This window comes from Penicillium canariense, assembly GCF_028826845.1.
Source record: "Penicillium canariense strain IBT 26290 chromosome Unknown utg000008l_segment0_segment0, whole genome shotgun sequence".
NCBI classification, from domain to species: Eukaryota; Fungi; Ascomycota; class Eurotiomycetes; order Eurotiales; family Aspergillaceae; genus Penicillium; species Penicillium canariense.
In genome coordinates, this window is record NW_026622735.1 from 473,742 (window position 1) to 500,646 (window position 26,905).

A 26,905-nucleotide genomic window follows, 5' to 3' on the forward strand; every position below is an offset into this window, starting at 1 on the left:
GAATTTCGCGGCACTCTCGGCGGAGGAGGTTAAGGAGTTATTTAGGCGTATAATTCTTAATAAAATCAAGGTTAAGGTCCCCCTCAGAGGGGAAAGAGATCGGTTCGTCTAGTCCCTACTATCCGGTAGGTTCGGCGCTAGCGATTTCATCGTTATCGCTGTTCGTTTCGTGCTCTCCGGCTAGGTTCTCTGGGGTCTAGTCGTAAGGCTCATTAGCCGCAGTGCTCTAACGGCGTCAGATCGTTGAACGGGATCGTACCATGACGTCGGCTTGTCTTAGTAGGGGAAGGTTCGGTTCGGTTCGGTTAGAATCGTTCAGGATTCGTCGGTTTCGGTTCAGGGTGGGGCGTCGCTCTAAGTGAGACGGTAACAGCGTACTATCTATGTCTGTACAACTCAAAGATGACAGGAAAGGGTGAAAAAGGACCTTCGTTGTATATTACGATCATAGAAAGAGCCAACTGGAAAGTAACTAGGTGCATTCACGAAACAACGAAGGTGAAGAAGGAAGAAACTACGGAGGCTCTGGCAACTATCTTATAGAGAGCTCATGCAAACAGGCCCCATTAGGTTAGCTCGGTCGGGTGTTTCCATCACTCCGCGTCCATCAGGTGATCTCCGTCCATCGTTCTGTCATGCGTCACATAAGTAACCAGGTGCATTCACGAAACAACGAAGGTGAAGAAGGAAGAAACTACGGAGGCTCTGGCAACTATCTTGTAGAGAGCTCATGCAAACAGGCCCCATTAGGTTAGCTCGGTCGGGTGTTTCCATCACTCCGCGTCCATCAGGTGATCTCCGTCCATCGTTCTGTCATGCGTCACATCATGAATTTACCTCCTGCTACTACATAGCAGCTACCTATATCATAACGATATCATAAGCTACTACATAGCAGCCACCTATATCATAACGATATCATAAGCTATATCATAACCATACAATAGCAACCAATACTATGCAACTGGTGACAACCAGTGGCAACCAGAATCAGATATAAATATCCATCAAATCCCTAGCCAAATAATAATTGAACTAAGCTTCCTTTATATCTTTTCTTCCCCTTCTAAGTATCTTTATTATATCACACCTACCTATATTAACTATCCTAATATAACTTCCTACGCAGCCTTACTGCTTGCTAAGAGATCTCTACTATATAATACTAGTAACTCTCTTTATCCTTCTAATTACTTCTAATAATTACTAAAAGATTATAGAACTTATTAATCTTACTAGTAACTCGCTACCGTAATAAGCTCCTATTAGTTCTAGTTAAACCCGAGCTCGAATCGCTATATCTCCTCCTAATCCCTCCTAGTCTATTATTAGTAGCTCCTAAATAATCCTACTATTACCTAGTTAGCGATCCCTAGGAAATTCTAATTCGAACTACTTAAAAGAGTAGCTTTAGAGTTTAATAAATACCGCTATAGCGGACTTTATACGGAATATAGATAAAGCTATTAAGAAGTTTATATAAAGATAGGATAAAAGAGATACTATCTAAAATAGCTAGTAATAGCTAGAAATAGCTATTTAATATATATATACCGAAGTAACTATAAAGAAAAACCTAGTAAATTATAGTCTTCGATAGTATTTATTAGTTACTATTAGGATATCTAGTATAAGGTAGCCGAATTTCTTTATTTTTAAATATCTTTAAAGAGATTACCCTCTAAGAAATAAAATATATAAAGAATATAAAATCCCTAAAGTATATTTCTATTCTAAAGGGATTCTTTATAAAGTTTTCTTTAACCTTACTAAAAGTTTCTAATTTTAACTATATTCTTCTAAGAATTATTATTTTATTCTACCCGATTTACTTATATTACTAATATTAAATTTTAAATATAAGTATTCTAAAAAGTCTAACCTAAAGATATTATAATCTAACCTTAACTTAATTCTACTATTACTCTCTAGAGTTCCTTACCCTCTACTAGTCGCTACTATTATAGTATAGAAGTAGGTAAAAAGAACCTAAAAGAAAAAGGCCCTAAAGACTAAAGGCCTCTTTTAGGAAGGTAATAGGGGAAATCGTCCTAAAAAGTAGTAATAAGATCTAGGACTTACTAGAATATATTAATAATTACTAATTATTTTTATCTCTAGTCGTCCTAAGAAGATTTATACCTACTTAGAGTATAAAGTAACTAGATAGCTAGTAGAGAATACTCTACTAGTAGGTCCCTATCTACCCTACTATCTCCTAGTTATCCTTAGTTACTAATACTAACTCTTAGTAAATCCCTCGCTATACTATTCGATATCTATACTATAACTATACGATAAAGCTAGGAAAGCCTAACGCTAGCTATAGGGTAACGATCCGAAAGTACCTAAAAGTCTATTATCTTATATAGATATCTCTTACTCTCTCCTAGTTTTTACTAATATCCTATAGAAAAAGAGTAGTAAGAAATAGCTAGGAATAATAGTTAGTAATAGAAAAGGTACCCTAAGGTAGTAAGTATTAGCTAATATTAGTATTTACTACTATTTACTAACTATCTCTAGTTAAGATAGGGAGATTATAGATAACGATAAAATTAATAATAAGAAGGATAATAAAGAGAAAGATAAAAAGAAGGAAGACGAGGAGGAAGATAAAAAGGAAGATAAAGAGGAGGACTTACCTAATAATAAACCTCTAAGACCTAAAAAACGTCCTTCTAGTAGTAATAGTAATAGTAGTAGACCTCCCTAGGATATAGGGAAGATAATTACTATTTAATCTAGCTCTTTCCTAGTATACTATAGTTATATCTACCTTTTACTAATTCTATCTAGTATCTTCTAGTTATATCTACTATCTACTTATTCTTTTTAGTCGCTATTAGTTTTATTATTTTTAATTTTATCCTAGATAGTATATATATTATTAAGTTATACACTTTTATTATTATTCTTTATATTTAGTAACCTCTAAAAATATAATATAATAGTATTAACTACTATTTCCTAGTATTAACTAGCGACGATTTTATCCTAATAGTATCTAGTATATACTTTACGTACTCCTAGTAGCTATTACTATCTACTATACTCTTACTAAACCTTACTATAATATTTTAGTAACTTCTTATAATCACCCTCTAGCTCAGGAGGTAGCAGCCCTATAGAGAATAAACGTAATTAAAGGGAATTACTAGTAGTTACTAGTTATTCCCTCGAAGAGCTTAGGAGGTAAGGGCCTTAGCGTTAGAAGTTCACCTCCTGAGCTTATTATCAGCATATAACTAGTTAAGCCCTAGGGATTTTACCTCATATTAATATAGAATACTAGTATTTACCAGCGGTTACCAATCTGACCTCAGGAGGTGAGGAGGTGAGGGCCCCACCTCCTCACCTCCTCAGCCGGAAACGCGCTTTTCTGCTCAAGCGAGCAGCACGACCACGGGAGATCTATTGCTGAGAGGTACGTATCTGTGTTCACAGAGCATAAATAGTAGACAAATATCTACCCAAGAAGAGGGCATATATCAATCTCCAGCAACACTTCTTCTCTCAATATGGTGAACTACAGCACCCTAGAGACCATAGATCTCTTTGAGTATCTGTGTATCCGAATCAAGCAAATTGGGATCCGATCTGTTCACGGAGTACCGGGTAAGTGATAGGAGGTTCCCAAGGCCCCCAAACAACGTTCTTCTCTTGGCTAAACTCGGGTCGAGCCGACAGGCGACTTCAACTTGGTTTTTTTGGATTATGTGGAGAAGTGTGGCCTCCGATGGGTTGGCAATTGCAATGAACTCAATGCTGGTAAGATGGGCTTCATAGATAATGCTTCCACCCAAATTTTGGATCTGCTCTAATTATGACCATTTGGCAGGCTACGCAGCGGATGGTTATGCGCGTATCAATGGGATTTCTGCATTGATGACGGTCATGGGGGTTGGAGAGCTGTCCGCGTTAAACGCTATCGCGGGATCCTTTGCTGAATTTGTCCCTGTGATTCATGTTGTTGCCAAGCCAAGCCTGCATGCCCAGAAAGAGGAGCTCTGTCTGCATCATACTTTGGGTGATGGAGATTTCACAACTTTCGAGGAAATGAGCCGTAGGGTCTCTTGTCTGACGGCTAGTATCGACAGCCCAAAGACAGCGCCTGTCTTGATTGACGAAGCTATCCGAACATGTTGGGTCCAAAGCCGTCCTGTTACCATCTTTATTGCCTCCGACATGGTTCGCATGCCAATTGCACGCCATCTATTAAGCAGCCGTCCACCGCTTAATCGGACAATGCCCCGTGACGACGTGCTTCAACATGGACGGTTGGTGGACACTGTGATACATGAGGTTCAGCAGGCGACCAATCCGGTATTACTAATCGGGGGATATGGCATCTTGCACGGCGCGAAACGAGAGCTTGATCAATTTCTGGGCTCTTCTGAGCTTCCTGTCTTGGCCGCAGCCTCCGGGTTAGGGCTTGTGGACGCAACCCTTCCACACTATGTCGGACTCTATGTGGGCTCGACCTCAAGCCCGAATGTTCTTGAGCTGATGCACTCTGTCGACCTAGTCATTAGTATTGGAAACATTCAGACGGATCTTAGTACCTCGGGCTTCAGCGGAAATGTGGACGATACCAGGCTGATTGATATCCAAAGAACTCGTGCAAAGGTCAAGGGCCACAATTTCACGAACATCCACATCAACAATGTCCTGATCGCGTTAACAGCGGAGCTCGGCAATGAGTTGCCGCCCGTACATAGTTCTTCCTGGGTCGATCGCAATCAGCAGCAAGAACCCCTTGCTATCATTCTCGACAAGACGGACGCAAACACCCCCATACGGAGGAGAAGCACTGAGAAGAGCTCTCGAGATCAATTCCTAAATTTCTTTCGAAATTCGAAAGGATACTTTCCGGCCTTATTGTCCATGGGTCCATGGATACCCCAACATGAGTTTGAGGGGCACAAACCTATCACACACGATTGGTTTTGGACTCATCTGGGGAAATGGCTTCGAAAAGGGGACATCATTCTAGCAGAAGCAGGCACAGCAAGTTATGGAATATGGAACACGACCTTTCCTCCTGATGCTATCTTCCTCGCGCAGTACTTGTGGTCGAGCATCGGATACACGATTGGGGCGTGTCAAGGAGCAGCCCTGGCTGCGCGGGATTCCTGTAACCCGCAAAGACGGACCATCCTTTTTATTGGAGATGGAAGCCTCCAGTGTGGATGCCAGGAACTAAGCACCATTATCCGCCATGGTCTTACACCGATCATGTGAGTATTCGATTATTGTAGAGGGCATCCTTCCTACTCAAGATTGGGTTGCAAGTTGTATTAATGCCATGTAGTTTTGTCATATGTAACAGTGGTTACACTGTCGAGCGCTTGATACATGGCGAAGAGCAGGCTTACAACGACATCCAACCATGGACTCACCAGCTTCTTCCTGCGGCGTTTGGTGCAGCACCGGGTGCTTACCAGACTCACCGCGTCGAGACCAGGGAGGATCTCCAGGCGCTGTGGAGTCAAGAGAGATTCACTGACTGTTCGGTTCTCCAGGTAAGTGTATCAATCGTGATTATCCATTTGCCTCGTCCCGTTTCCTACTTGTGCATGAAATCTAAACTAATAGAATGCAGTTTGTTGAGCTATATATTGCACAGAAGGATGCACCATCTAATTTGGTTGCATTATCGCGGTCACTGCGGGAGCGGAATGGTTGAGCCCATCGCTTGCTTACCTGGCGCGAAGTTTCCATAAACGTTTGTCTTTGTTGTGATTTTCTAGATGAACTGAGAACAATGTGTCTTCATGTCGCTCTGCTACGCATTCAGAGAATTCATTTTTGATCTGGGAGGTGGCATTTACCACTATGATCCAGATGATTCACGACCCCCCATTTCCCGCATGTTTTGTATGGTAAACCGGATCAACGCAGAAAATCTCTAAGGACTCACCCGCACGGATATCCTAAGATCCGCCATAATAATCTAAGAAATATTGAAGAGAAGTGGATGGTGAAACTTATTTCGGCGCCGGCCACACGCGAATAATCTAATCATGGAGGGGGAAGGAGGTGTGTGAAAAAAGGTCGCATCTGCGCAGAGGCAAAAGGTGATAGATATAGATTTTTGGAATATTGTACATGAACTGGTCGGAAATCTAGTCGGAAACTAGGACCTCCCACGAAACTTCTCTTTCTTCGGGTGTAATTCAATACAAAGACAACCACTGATCCAGCTGCATCACAAGGCACTCCATCCCCTCTATCTCGTGCTGCCAGAACCTCAGCATATCCATCGTCCTCAATGCCATTTCTTTCCATCCTTCGGGAAGGAGGTCATGTGCTGACGGGTCCTGTGCTACGGCCAGCAACAGACAAAGACTGCGGGTGGACGATCGCACCATGAGCCAGGTGCCATGATGTCGGTAATAAAAGCCCGGTTCGTTATGTGAGAGGCGTCTCAGATGAGACTGGAGTCCGCGAAGGGCCCAGTTCCTCGCTCGCCGCGTGATCGGCCGTCCCGCGATAACACAGGCCACAAAAGGCCATGATATAAGTTCATTAATGTAAGTCGTACGGCCCCGAAGCACAAACCGTAGCACATCATCTTCGACCGCTGGGTCAGCGGGACTAGGCGAGGCAATGCTGACGACAGACGGGAGAGACTGTTCCCACAGGGTAATCTGCTCGAAGGTGCTGTCCGCAATGCCCGCGAGTTGCTCCAACAACCCGTTCTCGTGGGCTGGCTCACTTAAAGAACGCATAATCTCGACTCTCGCATCCATTTCCAGCCGCCAGAGGGATATCTCGGATAGGTAAAAGTACCAGGCACGAAGCATGTCTTCTTCTTGATTGGGCGAAGGTAAACTGGGAAAGAGCTGTGGTGCATCAAGGGAGATGTCACGAAAATCCGGAAGCCCTAATTCCCAGCGCACCTCGCGTTCGGATTTCCAGCACGTCCAGTAGATACTCTCCGCGGCCGGGTCAGGATGGTCTCCCGATGAAAAGCCCTGACACATGGCAAGCGCATGCTGGAACAGTCGCCAGGCATCAAAGGGTCGCAAAGATGACATCAAGTAGACACCCGCCAAGAACAGACACTGTGCTTGGACCACTCCGGCCACGTCGAGGACTATCCCCAACCGCTTTTGGGCAGCTTGAAAAAGTACTCGCGACGTCGAGCGGCGCATCTCTTCCCCAGTTGAGGCTTGGGTGGTGAGAGGATGGGCCACGGCGCCGTTGGCGCAAATGAGAAGTGCCAGGCAGGATTCGGGGTCCCAGCCTGGACCATCTAAGCACACCCTTCTCACGACACGTCGCGCGGTCAGCTCATCCAGCACTGGGTTCTTGGGATGGACATGTGCAAAGAAGTCATTGAGATAGTGCGAACACGCGGACGGATCCAGTTCGTCGCCAAGGAGCGCTGCTGGCTGCGAGGGTGGTTGATGTGGAGGCTGAAATCCAGCAAGGGCATGAGGTTGGCTGGTTGAGGTTGGACGTATCCGTTCAAACACCGACCATTGGAGGAGTTGATCCAGATTCTGGGGGAGGAGGCTGGACACCAGTTGGTGGCTGGGGAACGGCTGCGGGGTGCTTGATTCGGCCGTCGGGGGGGGCGAGGGCCGGGGCGTAGAGCCCCGGAGGGCATCGAGCTTGTTCTCCACGCTCTCCAAACGCGCCAGGATGGCCAGGCTAGCCGGGTCAAAGCTGGATTGTGCACCTGGCTCTGTCACACACTGCGCCCCTGTTGTCTCACAGAAGGAGCAGCGCGGCTTCTTTTGATCACATCGCGTCCGCCTTGCACGACACACCTGGCAGGCTGTCACCGCTCGCTTGCGCGCATAAGCAGTGCTGCCCCGGCTTATCGTGGCTCTTTTGTTGGGGGTCATATGGGACAGCACATCAAATAAGGGGCATGGTCTGGCACGTTTCCACCAGCTGCGAGTATGGGGTGTGGAGGCAGGGGGGAATGTCGGGGGAAACTCCGGGGGAAATACGGGGAAGAGGGAGGCAGGCAATTATATTGGCAAGGGGAGTCTCGGGATCGCACATGCTCCACCCCCGCACTTGGCGACTCTCGGAGACATCCTCGCATGGGACGACCCACAACTCGCATCCACCCATTGGAACGACCCCCTGAAAGCGTGGCCGCGTGCCCCGGATGAGCACGATCGATGAGGGTCAGCGGGTGATGCAATATCCCCCGCCCGCAAAGTTCAACCTTATGCGCCGTCCGGGGTCAAGCAAGGAGAGACAATTCCCAATGGCATGCGAGAGGGTTTAAAAGCAGAGGATTCCTGCAAAGTCAGAGACACCCTCACACGATCAATGCCGCATATTCTTCTCACAACCCGGATTTTTGTTTGAACCAGCTCAGAGTCATGAATACCTCCACGGAGCAGTTGCCCGCTGAAAAAGGCGATCTTGATGTCCAACATGTGGAGGCTCCACCGAAGAGCTGGACCCCGGCGGACGCGGACGCCGACCGCGAGCGACATCTGACCGTACTGGAGACCTTTCGCAAGCATCCCACCATCGTCTTTTGGTCATTCTTCTGGTGTATGACGGCGCTTGGATGTGAGCACTATCCCACCGGTCACCGTTACCCATCGTCTAGCGACTAATTTGTGATCTAGGGGGGTTCGACACGCAAGTCAATGGCGCCATGATCGGAGTTGCCTCGTTTCGCTCTTATTATGGGTCAGTCAGAACCCGTGGATCGCATGGTTCACGCGCTAATCAGCCATGGTGATAGATACATGTATAACGGTGCTCCGGTGATCCCCGCCAGCTGGCTCACTGCGTTCAATGTGATGTCCTCGGTGGGCCAGTTCTTCGGCGGCTTCTTCTGCAGCTGGGTTGCGGACCGAGTGGGACGCAAGAAGAGCTTGGCCCTGGGCGTCGTCATCGTCACGGCCGGGATCTTCGGGGAAACCTTCTCATTCACCCGTGCTGCCTTCGTGGTGAGCAAGCTGATCCTCGGCGTCGGGGTGGGTTTCTATCTCACGCTTGGGCCCATTACCTGCTCCGAGATAGCACCCGTGCAACTGCGCGGGATGTCGTCGGCGGGCGTCAATTTGGCCATCGCACTCGGCCAATTGATCTCCAACGGGGTCACGAAAGGCTTCTCCAACCGGTCGGATGTGTGGGCGTTTCGGGGCCCGTTTCTGGTGCAGCTCTTGTTTTCCATTCTACTATTCACGGGCAGCTGGCTGTCTCCAGAGTCACCCTGGTACCTGGTCCGTCAGGGGGAAATGGAGCAAGCCCAGCAGACGCTACAGCGGCTTTACGGCCCTGACTTTGACACAGCTTCCAAGCTCGCCTCCATCCAACGAACAGTGGAAGTAGAACAGTCGGCCGAAAACCCCAGCTACCTCGCCGCATTCCAAGGCACCGATCGCGTGCGCACCCTGATCTCCATGGGAATATTTGCCTGCCAGCATTTGGCAGGCATTATTTTTGTGCTCAGCTTTTCAACCTACTTCTTCGAGTTGGCGGGTCTCAACACATCCAATGCCTTTGACCTCGGGGTGGGTGTCACGGCCTGCGGTGTAGCGGGCAACATCTGCTCCTGGTTCCTCGTGAATCGAGTGGGACGACGACCAATTTTCCTAGGCGGGATGGTGAGCTGCACGGTTATTCTTCTCCTGATCGGCATTCTGGACGTCGTCCCGACCAGTAGCGCGAAGTGGGTGCAAGCATCCCTTACGGTCATCTACTCGTTCGTATACTTCATGACCATCGGCGCCGTCGCCTTCGTCCTGCTCGGCGAGGTATCCTCTCTTGTCATGAGGGCACGCACAACGGCCCTGGCAACGGCCACCCAGGCTGTCTTCGGTGTTATCATGTTTTTTGCGGTGCCATATATGGTGAATCCGGACGCCGGCGTAAGTCCTCCATTCTCCTTTCTCCACCCTCGCTCATCCTTCCCTCCCTCTCACCCGTCTCAGTTGTTTTACTGACCCCAGAACCATGGATAGAACATGAAAGGCAAAGTGGGCTTTGTATTTGGTGGCTTGTCCGCCTGTGCAACCGTCGTCTGTTTCTTCTATATTCCGGAACTCAAGATGCGGACTTATGAGGAGATTGATGAAATGTTTATCGGTCGCGTTCCCCCACGCAAGATGGGCCAACACCAGTGTGACGGCGAAGTGGTGGCGGAGATTATGAGGAAAGTTTAGTCTCGTGGGTAACATTGATCGGGGTTGGTGTGCCGTGCCCTCACTTATTTGCTGGTGGAGACTTGGTGGGCAACCGGATTCGAGTCAGGGAACATTCTTTATGTCAGAGTGATAATTTTCAAGCCCAAGTCCGCAATTCTTTTCCCTTCCCCCAAGAATACAAAGCACCTGGTTCCATTACCCAGACCTAGCCTGTTCTTGGGCCCCAGTGACGTATAAAAGAAGACGTCCTTTGCGTCTTTCGAAGGACCTGTACAAAGCCTTGGCTACGCCCCGTTATAAAATACTGTTTAAAACGCAGAGAGCTCTGTAGAGCTCATATACCGTACAAGCGTTTGAAAAGTAAGTATTCTGCGCAGACCTACCTACCTATCCTAGATCGCGTGATCCAACTATCGTGGCATAAGGAAATTTGCTATGCCTTAAGTCTGGAAGGCAATGATGTAGAGTTCTCTTACCTTCTCATAGTACTAGTACATACGCCCGCTCTTCATAGTCATTTTCTACAAATGCCTCGAGAACAGGACTTCCAAGGCTCTCTCATGAAAACAACCTGGCGCGTGGTGCGAGAAAGAAATAGAACTCGAATAAATATAGCTCAAAAAGGAAAGGAAAGAGGCACTTGAAGTTGACACCGCAGCAGTTCTATGTCCTATCACTCTATAACTACCCAAAAGTACATAAAAGGGCCGAGCCGTCCCAACTCAGAACATCCATGCTCTTTCCTCACGTGAATAGCTCCCAGATCCCAGATGCCAACGGTAAAGGCCTACGAAAGGTGATCGAAGAAAAAAACCGGCTAGGTCGGAATCTCCGTAACACCGCAGGCGACAGAGTTATAAGCCGGATTCCCCATGTTCCCTCCGTTGCCAAACAGCAACTTTTTGTTACCTTTGATGGTCACAATTCTCATACTCCGCGAGTACGCCGCCCACTGCCCAACATCAACCAGCTTCCACCCCGCCGGATCCGCCGCATCCTCATTCACATACACAGCCCCCTCGTTCGCTGCACCGGCCAGGATCAAACCCGACCCATCCGTGCGATTCGGATGCTTTGTCCAGATCACATTCGGCGAGCTCACAGGTACCCGTTTGGAGGTACCGTTCGATCTCAGTGCAATGCCCGTCGCGGAGTTGAATTCCAGCGGTGACGACGCAGTCCGGTAGTAAACCGCGCAGCCGCCGGACCCGCAGTACTCGTACGTCATGATGTACCTGTTCGTAGACTCGATGTGCGCAACGGTCGTCATACCGGGGCGATCTCCCACATTCGCATACGCGACATCGTCCACAGCCGCGGACCAATTGACGAGATCGGTGGTGGTAACGTGCGACAGTTTCTGGCTGTGGGCGGGATCGCGCTGGTCCGAGAAGAAGCAGACCAGCTGGTTGTTGTAGACCATCAGGAAGGGCTCCCAGAGCGCTGCGTCTCCGGTCGCAGTGGTTTCCGGTCCGGCGCCGTAGGCAACGTGGCTGACGAAGTTCCAAGTGGCGGCGTTGTCGGTGCTGGCGTAGAGATCGATGTAGACGCCACCGGTGAGGCTTTTGGGGGTAGAGACACCGGCGGCCAGGATGGTGCCGGCAGCATAGCGGCCCATGGCTTGGGGGAGGGTGAAGAGGAAGGGTTGGAAGCGCATCCCCCACCCGTTCACTTGGTCCTGGATAGCGGAGAAGTTGGTCCAGGTGGAGCCACCGTCGACGGATTTGAAGATGGGGTGGTTGACCAGAGGTGGCTCGGCCGGGTAGTTCTCCCATGTCATGAGAAGGGACTCATCTGGGAGTTGGAGGGAGCGCGCATAGAGGGTCTTCCATGAGACGGCGTCCGCCGGAGGATAAAAGAAAATGTAGTCGGTAAAGTCGGTAAATGGAGTTGGCTTGGGGTTGGATACCACGGCTCCTACGCGGTCGATGGTGCCGAGGAACGGCACTGCGCAACCCAGCAGAAACTGAAACAGTCCAAGGGAACGCATTTTCGGTGTCGGACTGGAATGGAACGGATGTTTGAGGTCGGATCACAAGCAATTGGGTTCCAAGTAGAAAATCCTCGTGTTTCGTCGACCGGACCCTTCCTTTATAGCTCGACGGTGCTCCTCTGCTATTAATTTTTGGTCGATCACGGTCTCATGAGATATTTCTCCGGTAGTTCTCTGTCTACCCCACAATATAAATCCTATATTGGAGGGTTCACCTTCTGCGGACGTGACTGGCTGTGGCGAAAGGAAGGTTCGCAGCACGTGTTTCTCCAGGGGATCGCATGAGCACAGGATTGCGGAGAAATTGCAGAATGTGGGGTATGCGCCTTGGGGAAGCCCGCACGATGCAAAGCTTATTTCGAAAGGGGAATCTCGGGATGCTAGGGGGAAAAGGTAAAAGCCTCCGGCGCGTCGCTTAGCGTCGCGGAGTGTCGGGGACGTCCGCGATACCCCGGTTTTTTTTTTGATTGCGGGCACAATCCGGGGTTGATACGAGTTGAGAGAACCCCAGATCGGAAAAGCCGGGTCGCTTGCAATTGCCTCGAAACAAACGCCGATCTTGATTGTTAGCCTTCAATAGTTGCCTTGTAATGTCTTACTTAATACACCTATTGAATAGGCAGCTAGCCGAACGACTAACTAATTAGAGTTTTAATTAGATTTTTTTAATATAACAACAATCAAAACTTAATTTATTACTATCTAATTAAGTTAGGAATAAAATTATTACGAGGAACTCAATATGAGCACCACATGACATGAAATTTCTTAAAGAGAAGGTAAAGCTGTAGAAAGTGGTTTATAAGAGAGTTATTATAGAATGTTAGCAGTAGATAATAGAGCTAGAATACCTCAATTAACGGATTTGTTATATCAGCTGTGTCCAATACGTGGACAATGTTCAGTTAGAGCCATCATCAGACTCTCTATAATTTTCTATATGGTCTATATCCAGATTGCGCTAATGAAGATGATGAGTTTATAGAGTTTGATCCCTGCAGTTCAAGTTAAAATTCACGCATTCTAAGCACGGGCCGCACCTCTCCTCTGCTGGAACCGGGAGATGCTGCGGGGGAACTATCATCCACGTGGCTATGGCTATGGAATCCAGCATACGAGGAAGCATACAATTGATAAACCGGCATTGCAGTGATCATACATTGTCATTGTCACGTTTGTAAAGTTCTATGGTCGTAGGTCCAGGATCATCTGCGGCGCTACGGAACCCACGGTCGCCCATCAGAGCATGAATGCAATGCGGGTGGCATCTGGATCTCCCGCAAAAGACGCAACCTCCACCAGAATCTTCTTCCTCGGCAGAGTGAGTTTCCCATCCACGAATCTCTGAAGGGGTCTCAACGAGACCGTAATGGTTGCCGCTCGCGTTTCCCCTAGTGCCAAGCTGACAGGCGCAAAACCCAGTAAGACGCAGGACGGGAAGTTTTCCACCCCCGGTCGACCGTATACTTGGGCTTGATATCGCCCAGCTCGCGACCCTGTATTGCGAACATCAAAATGGACAGTCAACCGCTCGATCTGCCCGTCGGCGTCGGTCGCAGACTGGGCGGGGATGACCCTCAAGTTGTCGACCGCAAACGATGTGTACGATAATCCGTAGCCGAAGGGAAACGCAGCAGGCACCCCCATGCGGTCGAGAAGGTGCTGACCATACCATCGATCATAGGTGATACGCGTTGCGTTCACGTCGAAGAAGGGTAGATGGCTCTCATTCGTGGGGATTGAAACGGGAAGTCGTCCGCTGGGTTCGACTCGTCCGACGAGGAGATCGGCCAAAGCGTGGCCGCCCTCGCATCCGCTATACCAACTCATGAGAATGGCGGGCACCTTGGCTCTCCACTCCTCCATAATGACCGTCCCGCCAGCAACGACAGACACGACTGTGCGGGGATTGTGGGAGACGGCCTCGATCAGCGCCACGTCTTCAGCCCGCAGTCGCAAGGATGCACGGTCGCCCCCAGCCCCGACCTCAATGGCACTCGCGGACTGGTCAGCGGAGTCACCTTTAATGACGGCCAACATCTCTCGGTCCGCCGGAGTGACCGCGGGTGGCAACACGCCTTGGAGGGTGGGATTCTCCTTCAACGCAGGAACCACATACTCACCTTCATCCTGATGGTCGTACCCGACCACGCAGATGACCACATCCGCCTGGGATGCCATCTCCGTCACCTGGCCAGGCTCGTGTGTGAAGGAGATCTGCGCTTGAGGGAAGGCGCATCTGATGCCTTCCAGCGCTGTCACCACATGTGGCGCGAAGACCTGGGAAGAGCCCTTGTCTCCGGTGTTCGGGACCGTGGCGAGACGGCCCACCACAGCAATTTGGGAGATGGAAGAAGCATGCAGCGGAAGCATCCTCTGGCCCCCGACCTCCTCATTCTTCAGAAGCACGGTCCCGCGCGTCGCCACCTCGCGAGACAGCGCACGATGCTCTTCACAAAAGACCACCGCGGGGTCCGGTTGTGAGGATTCCGTCCTGATAGCGAACTCAAGCTGCTTGGTGAGGATCCTTGCACAGGCACGGTGCACGTCGCTCCAGTCTAATTCACCCGACGCTAAGGCAGCAGGCAGATCCATGGCTCTCTGCTGTCGAAAGGGTGCCTCGATGTCCAATCCGTTCCTCACTGAGGTCGCCGCATCGCGCAACCCAAAGATAAAGTCCGACATGACAAAGCCATCAAATCCCCATTCCCCCCGGAGGATATCCATCAGCAACTGGTGGCTCTGTCCCGCCCACTCCCCATTCACCGAGTTATACGCGGACATCACCGCCGCCGCGCCGCCATCGACAATTCGTCGGAAATGCGGAAGATAGACCTCGCGCAAGACATCCTCGTCGACCTGGACATCGACCTGGAATCGCGCATTCTCCATCGAATTCAGCGCGAAATGCTTCACACACGCCATAACATGTTGCTGAACACCTTGCGTCAACGCCAGGCCGAACTCCCCCAGAAGCAGCGGATCCTCGCCATAAGTCTCCTGGCTGCGTCCCCAGGCCGGGTGTCGAGGGAGATTCACACAGACGCCGGCGAAGAAGTTCGCGCCCTGGGCCTTGGCCTCGCGGCCGATCGCCTCTCCGACTCGCCGTTCCAGATCCACATCCCATGTTGCGCCTCGAGCCATGGAGACGGGGAACGCGGTCGACTCCCCCATGACCACCCCCCGCGGTCCATCCGTGAACCGAATGCCAGGGATGCCGAGACGCCGAACATGGCCGTGCACGAAAGGATGGCGGTTGTACCGGTCGCAGAGGATGGTGCGCAATCCGCCCCAGAACTGTTCGTCTCCGTCCAAGAGGGATAGACATTCAGTCTTTGTCAGCTCGGACAGAAGGCGGGCGACGACCTGGGGGAGAGGAAGGCCACTTTTGACTGCGTCGGTAGCCTGGAGAAATGTGAAGGACGTGGGTTGACTGTCAGTGTGTGGGCTAGGAGGCGGGAGGCCACTTTGCGCAAGTTGGGTTGTCACACGCATGTTGTCCTTGGAGAGAGATTCGAGGTGTTCGAGGACTAATGGCTGCCGGAGGGACAGCGGAGTATAGATTCATCTGTCGGCTTGGACTGTAATAGTAATTTATATCCCATCGTTAGGGCCTTGGGCGCTGGTCATCACCCTCCCCGACACTCCGCGGTGAACGCGGGGCAGACATAATTGGGGCAGACTGCGGAGTATATCCGGACGAACTACGGGGGTGATCAAATACCACCAGGACCCTTCGGGACATGCTAGTTCCTGGCTCACGCAATTCCCCCAAGCATTTGTACGGGATGCGGGTTAGGCGCGGGAGTACGGGGTCGTCGTAACATGCCGGAGCTCGCTCATGCAGACCCTGCAGATCGCTCAACCGAAGCTGCACCCTCAATCACTCATCTGATCCTAGTGGACATGTTAGCACTAGCCAGCACATCACTTCCCCATCCTGACTAAAGATGCTTCTCCCCACCGTATTGTATCAAGTGACGTGCTTTCACTCATCCACGGTGTTTTGTCTTTGGGAAGGTGAGGTAGATAGGTGGCCAGACAACGAAACAGCCACCTTGTCTCTGTGGCGTGCTGGCAAGGAAGCGGTTCTAGCCCATAAGCGATGATCTAATAGCTATTTCTGTCAAACCGCCCAGGGTTCTGCCTGGACGCGGGCTGAATGAGGGCCACCTCGAGAGAAATGGCTGGCGCGGACTACCACCATTGTAGAGCTGTGGCATCTATTTTTTGCTTTTTGCTGTATCACTCTTGCTTTTACTCCGCTTGCCTAGGTATTTCTTTTTGTTTCTTTTTCTTCTCCCTTATTACGCGAAAGGGATAGAATCTGCTGCGGAACGAAATGAGGGGGTCATAATCTCTTGGACCAAGACACTGAAACCCGCTCGACCTATTCGACAAGTTGCTATAATCTACCATTGAAATCTTTTTGCTGCTCTCTTTTATGCTATATGTGAGGTCCAGTACAGGACCGCTATCGCACGACTCCACTTGGTGCCGCAATGCGAAATAAACATGAAAAAGTAGTTGAACATTTGCCTCACATCGACAGAAGATACAACCATATGTGAGGATAATTTTGGGCGCAGTGTGGCTCTAAAGCCGGAAGGCAAATATCACTGGTCTTGTGCGGCAATGGGCTCCCAGGATGGGGTGTCGAGCTCTGCGAGAGTGACAGTGTGACAGTGTGAAATCCCCTTCAGACACTTCGATGAAAGTTCTCGGGTCTGGGTATATGTGTGCACACTCAATCCCACTTGATCATGCCTACATGTGGAAAGATTGCCATGTCTTGAACATACACTTGGAGTGCTCTGAAGCCGGCATTGTTTGGTTTAATACCTACCACCACTGGACTCTCAATAGCCTCGGAAACTCGATGTGAGATTAGCAGATTATTTGAAAGGCTGCATGTGCTTATTTGCAAGGACCACGGCCGCTGTATCCTGAGAGACATAAGAAACACTCTTTTGAAATCTAATCATCTGCTTCGCTATACTTCATCTAAATAGGCCGTATATGACCCGTTTTATATTATTAGGTTTTAATACAAGACTTTTTATGACACCAGTAGAAGGGAATAAGGCATCTAGAACTGGAAGGCTGGAGGTGGCGAAAACAATAAGGTAATCTTCTAGATATGGACAGCTCGAAATAGAGTAAACTAAATGATTGTTATTGTGATTCAATAGTTCGACAGAACAAAACCATCCACAATCGCAGTGAATGTAAAAGAAGATAGCAAACGCCAAGCTCCGTGCGCAAACACAAGGTGAATTGACAAGGAAAAGCACCACTGACAGTCATGTTTAAACAACGAACAAGAAAAGAAAAAGAAATGTAAGGAATCTGGAGTCATGGAGCAGCACGAGAAACGAACGTCCAGGAAAATTTGGAAATGAATTATTGGAAAGACAAAAGAAAATAACAAGCAGCGTCAGACTAGACAACCAAGTAAGAGGGGGACCATGGCCAGATCAAAAAAAAGCACCATGCACGCACGCGGCGATAGCATTTCATCAAAGACACGCACATACATTCCAACTCCACCCAACCTAACTTAAAACGCCCGCGAAAGCAAGAGAGATATATGAACTCCGAATCACCTAACCCAGTTCCAGAAATGATATCCTTGATAATCCGTTGCGTTGAAGAAATGAGACGTGAGAAAAGCAAAAGCAAAAAAAGAAAGGAAAATCCTCCGATTGGATCGTGAGCTAGCCTCGCCGTCTCCTGAGACCGAACTCCTCTTCTTGAAGCTCGCGGATCAAGCGGAGACTCTCGGCATCGGCGTCTTCTTCAACACGGTGCTTGGCATGTTTAGACTGATGCGGAGACAATGACGTGGCCGCAGGTCGCTCGAAGTGCCTCTCAACCATCGGCGAGCTCTTCTTGGCATGAGACGAGGAGGGGCGGGACGAGGGTTTCTTGGATGATGATGGCGGGCCAGGGGTGGTGCGGCGCGCGGTAGACGACATTGCCCTGCCAGCGGGTTTCGAGGCGCGAGCAGCGGTCGCTTCCGGCACGAACCGCTCGACATGTCGCGGCTGACGGGACGAGTGACGAGAGCTGGAGTTGGGCGTGTGGAGGGCAGGAGGCGCCTCGCCTTCGACTGACGCCATGGCCTCACCATCGTGCACCACATCCATTTCGTCGGCCAGCGACGTGGGTGGGGATACCAGGGACACAGTTGGCTTCGAGGAAACAGACACAGAGTTTGCATCCTTCATCTCTACCGAATCAGCATGGAAGACTGGTGGCGATGCATATAAGGCCTGACCGACGGTCACCTCAGCCACTTTGTTGGGCTCGGCTTGGTGGCTTTCGGCGTCGTAGGCGGCAGCTCCATGGTCGAAAGCAGCACTCGGTACACTTTGAGGCACCATCGCTGTGGCGGGGTATCCCTCGAAGCTCATAGGGTGCGTGATTGGAGACGTGCTCTCCTGCTTGGTCTTCTTGGCTGCAACAGGAGCATTATCGTCTTCATTTGGCCGTGGTCGCTTTGAAGAGGCCGTCCCACGAGGCTTGGAGCGTTCTTGGGCCTTAATGGGATCAACCCTGCCGTATTCATCGTGGATGCAACGACGCTATTGGACACAGATATTAGCTGGGAGACCATAACACAGGAGGTAGCTGAGTAATAAGTACTAACCTTGCTTTTTCGGCAGTCGTCACACGCCTTGCTTCGTCCCTTTTTGCCACCGTTCGTGCCATCGGGGCTTATCTCGTTCAGCCGGTTGGCGGCAGCCGTCGAAGCCCCCATGATAGCCGAATGAAACGTGCCTGAACCCTCGAATGGGTCAAAGCCAACCACCCCATTATTCTGGAATCCAGCTTGAGACGCAATCGCCGCCAATGAGTTCAGCGCGGAAACAGCGTCCTGAGCCAGAGAAGACGGAGTGCTGAGACCGGATCCAGACCCAAATCCGTTACCCGCCATTTGTCCACCCATCATGCTCAAGTCGCTCGGCTCATCCTTGTGACGGCAACGAATTCGGCGTCTACGACACGCATCACATGCCACACGCTTCGGTCCTAGGCCAGAACCGCGTGGAGCATATCGTGGTTTTGAAGTAGAGGACGTCTCTCGGCCAATAAACTCGGGAAGGAAAGCGGCTGGGGCTGGTGTTGCACTTTCAGACGGTAGGTACGGGAGATTGTTGACTTGAGGAATAGGCGTTGCAACGAGTTCATCCGATGGTCGCTGGACTGCCTGTCTTTCAGCATAAGTGCGCTGGCTGTCCACACTGCGTTCGGACCGTCGACTAGGCCGTCCAGCAGATTTCTTTTCAGTGAGCGAGACCTTGGGATTGCTCTCGATGACCCCGGGGTGTGTCCACTGCGGCGCCTTCTCGTTGCCACGCTTCCAGGCAACCCAGATGCCGAATCTCCTGATCATGTCGACAGGATCTCCGATACCCTTGGGGATGGACCTCCTGACCGCGTTGCGAACTTCCATGGTGACTCCATCGACGGTATACGAGCTGGCGATGAGCGCCGTCCGCAGAAGGTACTTTGTCAGCTCCGGCAGTCCCTCCAGCTCAGCCTGGGAGTAGAATCGAGCGTTGAAGTATGGCGATCCGGCGGGTTCTTTATTGGCAAGTTCCCCGAACTCATAGTAAATTGGGCAATGGCGGTGGAATTGATAATTCTCATCCTGTGCAAACGCCGCCAGCACGTTTTGAGGGAGGGGGTCATCCCCCAAGTATCTCAAAGCCGTGTACCATTGGATTTTCTGGAAGAAGGGATAACGGAACTTCTTGGGCACTTTTGTGTCCTTCTCGATGTTGAGCACCTTGATCTGCATACCGTAATTTAGTCTGGTGAGGAAATTGCCGCCAATCACCAGGCTGTTCTCCGGAGTCCAGACGGCATGGATCCATCCTGACGGGATCAGCATAGTATCCCCCTCCGAAAGATCCACACGATAGCACTCCTTTGTTTGGTTGCCAAGGAAGATCGAATCTTGGGCCGGAGAGTTGCACCACTCCTCGTACTTCTTGAGATGTTTGTCCTTCGGAGGAATGAAGAAAAAGGTCTTCTTGCCCTTGAGGATGTGATAGTACACGGAGGATCCACCAAAGTCGATGTGGAAGTCGGTGTAGCAGTCTGCAACAGACATCAGGCAATAGAACTGAACCTTGGGGTATTCACCGATGGCTTTAAGCTCATCTGGCCAGACTGCATCTTGCAAATCGAGATCGCGCACAACCTTGGGTCGCTTGATGAGCCTGCCAAGCCTGCTCTGCGAAACCTCCAGACTGATGACGTTCCGAACCGGCTTATTAGGCTCGTTGCTCTCGTAGTAATCGGCCCATTTCTGCATATCCCACCTCTTATCCTCTCCTTGTTGCGACTTGACATCGATCACTTCGACTCGTTCCTCGGGACCGTACAGCTCAGCCACTGCCCGAACAGTCAACCCTTGAGGAATCACCATATCCAGCTGATCCTGTCCACAGTCAATAGTCTCCTCAACATGCCGTTTATGTTCCTCAAGATGCTCAAGCAGGTCGTCGAACATTTCTTGGGATGAGGCGTCTTGCACGAGAGATTCAAAGTCCGAGTCTACCTCCGGGACGGGATCATGAGTATTCCAGCAAGCAGGTATCACCACTGGTTCTGTCCACCCATTGCCTCGCTCGAAGTATTCTGCATTGACCAGCTCTGGCTTCATACGAGGGAAGCTTTCCGGTAGGAATCTGATTTTGCCCTGGCGAATAGGCTCCAGATAGTGGTGTTCCTTGGAATCCGAAGCCGCCTTCACAAGACCCTGATTGAGACCGGCATAGTCAATTGCCGTGCGCGCTCGCGAGGATTTTCGTACGAAAGTCGTTTGACCGTGGACGGATCGGCAATTGCGGCAAATGAACTTGTCGACCGTGCGAACTTCTCGGTCATTTTTGAACCCAGCACAGACGATATGAAACCAGCGTTTGCACCCGTCGCAGCCAATCCACGTATCTTCTTCTTGTTCCTCCGTTTCCACCGGGATCCGTACCATATGACACGCTGCACAACTTGCTTGATTCGTATCACTGCCGTCCTCCTCTTCAACCTTTGGTGTCACGCCCATTGTTGTTTGAGAACCAAACGGCACCTGCTGAGGGCCGGAGGAGCTGTATTCGCCGTACCCCGCGTAGCGCGACATCTCCGTCGGCGAAGCACTATCTTCGTTGTCTTCCTCCCAGGCGATAGGAGGAAGCGTACCTGCGCTGGTGGTGGGTCGCATGCCACGGATGACAGGGCGCGAGATGAATGCCGACCCATCGGAACGCGATCTCATACGTGACGGCGGGACGTGGTCCTCCGGATGATGATACTCAAGCTTTGTATCCGCCCGCCCACCACCATATCCTCCATTGGAAACCCCGAATCGATTGTGCCGCACCGCATCGCCTCCATAGTGGTGGTGGTGATGGAAGGATTCGTCGATGCTAACTCGTTTAGTGTGGTGGCCGGCGGGATGGATATTGGCCGGTCGAGCGAAGTTGAGTAAAAGCTCTGCATCGGTTTTCATGCTATCCAACATAGACGGGTGTGGGCTATTGGCCAGTGGCATAGCCCGGGAGGAGGAAGAAGAATGGTATGGTGACGGGTCCCGCTCCGACCGAGGGCGTTTCGCAGGTCTTTCGGCGGTTGTAAGTTCGGAAGTAAATAAGGGAACGGTCGATCGAGAATTGGGAGAGGATGGGCAAGGTGGAAGCGGCGCGAGGGTAGGGCTTGTTGCGAGGGCGATCGTCGCAAGCGTGTCGATGGTTGAATTTGACCGGCCATGGCCCGATCGGTGATGTGAACCACCATCGGCGAGGGCACTCCGAGCATGATTTGACGGGCGCTGATCGCGATCCAGGCTGGCAGCCCGAGCGATGCCGCGCTCGGCCCATGATGCTCGAAATTCGGCGGTCGACGGTGTGATGGGCTCGACGGCGCGTCGCGGAGGGGACGGAGTGCGGTACTGCGGGGGACGCTCGCCCAGAGGAATCATGAAAGAGGCCGCGCTCATCATCTTCGGTAACTCCGACGAGCGTCAGTTACAAAGATATGTTGTGGTAGAGAGTCGGAGGTGCGTCGAGATGCGCTTTGCGGCGAGTGGGTGCAAAGCGGGGGGATGTTGGACCACACGGACTAGCGAGAGGCCGTCGCAGGGAAAGGGAGTGTCATTCCTGGTAGCAGGACATGCGCACGAAGGGCCGTGAGATAAACGAAGATGCTCGAGCGACGATTGAGGACGGCGGAGGGGGTGGTCGACGGGGGAGGAAAGCGAGTCGCGGCGCAGCGCTGGACTTGGGGGGAGGTGGTTTCGAGCGTTGAGGCGGCGGGTCGACAAAGGCACCGGGGGAGTCGCGCCGCAGCCCGCGGGCAGTTGGGAAAGCGGATCGAATGCAATCCAGTCAGCAGGAATGGGGCCCTGCAAACTGGATGACGAGCGGGGGATATGCGAATGGATGAAGCGCTTCCGGGCTGGGAGGGAGGAGGAGGGGAGGATGGAGCGCAAGGCGTAGGCGAAGGAGGGAGGAGGGTAGGTCGGTCGAGAGCCAGTTCGCAAGGTATGTACGCGGGGCCAGCTGGTGCGGCCGACGGAGGAGTGTGTGTCTTCGGCCCTCCCCTTTGTGAGATCAATGTCGATTCTGGTGCGAGTGGGAAAAAGGTCTCGCGATTGGATTGTGTCTGAGAGAAAAGGAACGAGCCTGTCGACGGCCCCGAGCTTCAACTTGCGACGAGAGCGTCTTCGCCGAGCTGTGTCGGTGATACCGTCCGGTACCAATTGTAACAGTAGAACCATCAATGAAGCAGAGTCCACGTGCAGTATTGTGTACCGTATAGTCATGATACGGACTGCTTACCTCACCCGATCTGCCTAAGGCGCAGGCTAACCCGAAACAGACTATGCCAAGGCCACCTCGTGCTTCTCTCTGTGTGTCTCTCCTTCGTCTTGCGCTGCTCTCTTTTCGGACCACCACCTGCCCTCGATACCCCAGGTATCTCGCACTTCACGTCAACCTCTTATTCAACTCTTTTCTGGACCCCCTTTGTCCTAAGAATGAGCCGGAAGCTCGCCCCCGAAGCAAATCGGTATGTGCCTGATTCCCTCTGCCCCTCCCGGCGCCGGCAACCGTGCCCCATCATCCGCAGAATAGCCGATGCTTCCTTTCGTTTTAGCGTCGTTTGCAGCACTTGGATACTGACATGGATGCTTTTTCTTAGGATTCTCTTCGTCAAGAACCTCAGGTATGCATACCCGTCGCCGGCGGTCCCCCGCCGTGCACCGACTTCCGTTCCCCCCAGCAACCCAGCCTTGCAAAGTCGACAAGCAGAACGCTGACCCCTTCCCGGTAGCTACAACGTAACAGCAGAGCAACTTTTTGACCTCTTCGGCAAATTTGGGCCTATTCGGTGAGCTCCTCATGGTTTCTACATGGCGCTGCCCTGTTTCGCCGCTGACATGTTGCTTTTTTCTTCTCCGCAGCCAAATCCGCCAGGGCATCGCCAACAACTCCAAAGGCACCGCATTTGTGGTCTACGAGGACGTACACGACGCCAAGCAGGCATGCGATAAGCTCAATGGCTTCAATTTCCAGAGCAGATACTTGGTCGGTACGTGTGGCACCCGGACAGCAGCCAAGCGCAAATCATATCCCAGCGTGGTCACAACAACTGACATATGCCAATTTTAGTATTGTACCACCAGCCAGAAAAAATGGTTCGCTCAAAAGAGGATATCCAGGAAAGACAGGAGAATCTGGAACGACTTAAACAGCAGCACGGGATAGAGTGACGTGACGCATCTTTCAACTCTAATGATGCCCTCTGCACGCAGTTAGCTGCGCATAGTGTTGCAACGGATCTTCTGTTCTGTCGATTCTGGGATGGTTTGAGGGGTTAGCGGCGTTTTTTCTTTGATTCCCTCGGGTTTCTTTCTTTTCTTGACGACTCTTTCGGATGTATGAACGTTTCGATGGGTTGATCCTCGGTTCGATAATTGTCTGGGGGTCCTTTCGCTCGAGGCATGGGCGAGAGTATTTTTTTCTTTCTGTGTTCATTCTTCTTTTCACTTTTCAATCTTCGTGATCAATACGAACCCCCCACTTTGCTCAGCAAACATGACTGCATTGTAGAGAATTTGCCGTAGCATGGGTATACTACCTACCTAAGTACAGGTCGAATGCTCCTTCCTGGCTTTGAGCCTTGCAGAATTATTGATCTTGAGACTGTCTGGTTGAGAGGTTCACGGGTTGTAGTGAAGGAGATCTACAAAGACGTAAACAAGGCTAAGAAGACCTGAAGGCGAAGGAAGGTCCATGTTCCCAGATATATATTCTCACCGACCTGGGAAAAAGGTCTTGGAGGACGAGGCGGAACATGTCAAACCACAACCTTACTGTTAAACATATAGCGCGGACGTCAACACATTACAACAAATAGAGTATACTCCATTCTGTCTCCCAAGAAAAAAAGCCAGGATCTGAATCAGAAGGCTGCGTCACTGGAGAGACAGGTATCCACCCGGCTGCAACAAGCCGGGGCCATCTTTGGTAGAGAGCTATGAGGGCTAAACACGAACGCTCTCATGCGGATCAGACCTAGCCGCTGGAAAGGGAATCAAGAAGGTTAGTCGAAGATCTGCAGGTCAGAAATTCTTCGAAAAATAGATCGCCAACTGGCGTCTCAACGGCAGAGCCAAGCACCGCCAAGGATTAGCCGCGCCGATCCCATTGCGGCAATGCGGGGACACCGCCTGTAGGCAGCTGCTCACTGCCACTCTCCAGCATCACATCTTGCCCATATCGTGCTCCAAGCCTTTTTTGCTTTGGAAGCTCTGCCATCTGAGCCTGCCCTGAAATACATTTCCTGGTTCCTCTTCTCCCTATGCCACTTGGCACACGTTAACCCCGCTGGCCCTCCAGCGTCATCCCAGCCTTCGACTTTACACGACAACCGCCACCTCACAGCGCGGGTCGCTTCTCGTCCCTTCGAAGCCAACCCATTTTTTCAACTGGCATTTCACCTCTTCTTAAATCATAATGGATGCTGCCACCGCCCTGTCACTTGCTGCAACTGCGGCCACGAGCCTGATCGCCGCAACTTCCCCGCCCAGCCTGGCATCATATCCAGACACCGCATCCCCATCTCCCTCATCACACACGCTGTACTACCATGGGACCCCTCCATCTGGTCCGGACCCCAACAAAGGCAATGATGGAGAGTGCAAGCTTCTGGGGCCGTTCTCTCTTCTCGTCCAAGCTGCTCTCGGGGCCCTCGCACTGCTATCGCTGGTGTACAAGCGGTGGAGAGAGCGACCTCAGCGGCCGTTGAAAGTGTGGGCGTTTGATGCGTCGAAACAGGTCTTTGGCTCGGGGATGCTTCATCTGGCGAATCTGCTGATGTCCATGTTCTCGGCGGGTCAGTTCGAGATTCAACACACATTCAAGCCGAACCCTTGCTCTTTCTACTTGCTGAACTTGGGAATCGACGTGAGTTCTTCTGAGACTTCTTTGCTTGTTTACTTCTTCGAGAAGAGGATCCGCTAACCTAGTGAATGATTAGACAACTCTCGGTATCCCGATCCTGATACTCCTTCTCCGAGTCCTGAACTTCTTTGCCTCCTATACTCCTCTCGCCAACCCCCCAGAATCCATCGAATCCGGCAACTACGGCCATCCACCCCGAGCACTATGGTGGCTGAAGCAGTCAATGATCTACTTCTTGGGCCTCCTAGGCATGAAGGTCTGCGTGTTCTTCCTGATCCAGGCCCTACCCTTCATCGTCAAGGTCGGCGACTGGGCCCTAAGTTGGACAGAAGGGAACACGGCGATCCAGATAGCTTTCGTGATGCTTCTCTTCCCCGTTATCATGAACGCCATCCAGTACTACATCATTGACCACTTCATCAAGAGACGGCTCTCCTACGACCTCTACACCGCTGTTGACACTGATCACGTTGAAGAAGATAATCACCGGCGTGAAGCTCTCCTGGCTGGCCTGGACGAGTCCTACTCCACTGACTCTGACGACGAAGAGAGATATGTCAAGCCAACAGTCACAGTATCACAGTCCAAGGCGACTGAAAGTGCATTCCAGGAGTCAGAGGGCCCCCTCACCGAGGACCATTCCCCAGTCCCGCCGTACGAGCCGCCAAGCTCTAGCAGCAGCCGCAGCGAACAAGAGAGTAAACCATATCCTGTTAAGGGAACACGCAACTGAATACGACCGAATGAGCTATACCACAATCGCAGGCGTTGGGAACTTTTGTTTTCTTTATTCTTTGCTTCTTGGGCCTACTACCTATGACCATCAATGTGTAAATGAATATACGTTACCAGCGCATGTGGGGTGTTTTCCTCTTCTTTTCCACGTCTTTCTTCAAATAGACCGAGGGCTGTTTACCCTACTTTGTAGGACCCATAGCCAATCACACACTCAGATACCCTGGAAATCAAAGTCAATATCAATATCCAAACTTCAGCCGTTCTCCACAGTTCAAGCACATCACCTCTCTAAGTAGTCTCTTTCCAGGTGCCATTGAAATGTTCAAACCTTGAGCTCTCCCTCTCACTCGGTGTTGGTCGTGGACTTCGCATACTTGGTGGAACAGATTTCGGTACTGACTGGGGATCCCGAGAAGCCAGATGCTGTAACGTAGGACGGGAGTTGGGACTCATCCAGACTCTTCATGCAGCGCTTCTCTATGTCAGGGATTCGTTTGATAAACATGGAGCTTGTCAGGGTGCAAGAAGCAATCATACCATGCCTGGGAAGCCACTTAGCAAAATGAACA

The 26,905-nt window shown here is 51.1% G+C and overlaps 9 protein-coding genes across 9 annotated transcripts; 4 read left to right on the forward strand and 5 right to left on the reverse strand.

Annotated features, from left to right (window-relative positions):
* Positions 1–3,521: 3,521 nt before the first annotated feature.
* Positions 3,522–5,689, forward strand: N7482_010168 (alpha-keto acid decarboxylase family protein; the record flags this gene model as incomplete). Its single annotated transcript, XM_056692292.1, has 5 exons — positions 3,522–3,618; positions 3,691–3,771; positions 3,842–5,240; positions 5,333–5,525; positions 5,606–5,689. 5 exons carry the CDS (start codon positions 3,522–3,524, stop codon positions 5,687–5,689), a joined length of 1,854 nt encoding a protein of 617 aa, XP_056538249.1.
* A 490-nt stretch (positions 5,690–6,179) lies between these two features.
* On the reverse strand, positions 6,180–7,859 carry N7482_010169 (uncharacterized protein; the record flags this gene model as incomplete). The annotated part of the gene is made up of 1 exon (XM_056692293.1): positions 6,180–7,859. One exon carries the CDS (start codon positions 7,857–7,859, stop codon positions 6,180–6,182), a length of 1,680 nt encoding a protein of 559 aa, XP_056538250.1.
* Positions 7,860–8,351: 492 nt separating this feature from the next.
* On the forward strand, positions 8,352–10,151 carry N7482_010170 (uncharacterized protein; the record flags this gene model as incomplete). The annotated part of the gene is made up of 4 exons (XM_056692294.1): positions 8,352–8,547; positions 8,607–8,670; positions 8,726–9,857; positions 9,951–10,151. The coding sequence occupies 4 exons, from the start codon at positions 8,352–8,354 to the stop codon at positions 10,149–10,151; spliced, it is 1,593 nt and encodes a 530-aa protein (XP_056538251.1).
* A 799-nt stretch (positions 10,152–10,950) lies between these two features.
* Positions 10,951–12,123, reverse strand: N7482_010171 (uncharacterized protein; the record flags this gene model as incomplete). The annotated part of the gene is made up of 1 exon (XM_056692295.1): positions 10,951–12,123. The coding sequence occupies one exon, from the start codon at positions 12,121–12,123 to the stop codon at positions 10,951–10,953; it is 1,173 nt and encodes a 390-aa protein (XP_056538252.1).
* Positions 12,124–13,365: 1,242 nt separating this feature from the next.
* N7482_010172 (glycoside hydrolase family 3 protein) lies at positions 13,366–15,621 on the reverse strand (the record flags this gene model as incomplete). Its single annotated transcript, XM_056692296.1, has 1 exon — positions 13,366–15,621. The coding sequence occupies one exon, from the start codon at positions 15,619–15,621 to the stop codon at positions 13,366–13,368; it is 2,256 nt and encodes a 751-aa protein (XP_056538253.1).
* A 2,222-nt stretch (positions 15,622–17,843) lies between these two features.
* On the reverse strand, positions 17,844–22,135 carry jhd1 ([Histone H3]-lysine-36 demethylase; the record flags this gene model as incomplete). The annotated part of the gene is made up of 2 exons (XM_056692297.1): positions 17,844–18,713; positions 18,779–22,135. The coding sequence occupies 2 exons, from the start codon at positions 22,133–22,135 to the stop codon at positions 17,844–17,846; spliced, it is 4,227 nt and encodes a 1,408-aa protein (XP_056538254.1).
* Positions 22,136–22,156: 21 nt separating this feature from the next.
* N7482_010174 (uncharacterized protein) lies at positions 22,157–22,912 on the reverse strand (the record flags this gene model as incomplete). The annotated part of the gene is made up of 1 exon (XM_056692298.1): positions 22,157–22,912. One exon carries the CDS (start codon positions 22,910–22,912, stop codon positions 22,157–22,159), a length of 756 nt encoding a protein of 251 aa, XP_056538255.1.
* Positions 22,913–23,170: 258 nt separating this feature from the next.
* Positions 23,171–23,905, forward strand: N7482_010175 (putative pre-mRNA branch site protein p14; the record flags this gene model as incomplete). The annotated part of the gene is made up of 5 exons (XM_056692299.1): positions 23,171–23,202; positions 23,335–23,358; positions 23,467–23,523; positions 23,597–23,724; positions 23,805–23,905. 5 exons carry the CDS (start codon positions 23,171–23,173, stop codon positions 23,903–23,905), a joined length of 342 nt encoding a protein of 113 aa, XP_056538256.1.
* Positions 23,906–25,151: 1,246 nt separating this feature from the next.
* On the forward strand, positions 25,152–26,331 carry N7482_010176 (STIMATE family protein; the record flags this gene model as incomplete). The annotated part of the gene is made up of 2 exons (XM_056692300.1): positions 25,152–25,601; positions 25,675–26,331. The coding sequence occupies 2 exons, from the start codon at positions 25,152–25,154 to the stop codon at positions 26,329–26,331; spliced, it is 1,107 nt and encodes a 368-aa protein (XP_056538257.1).
* Between the last annotated feature and the right edge of the window lie 574 nt (positions 26,332–26,905).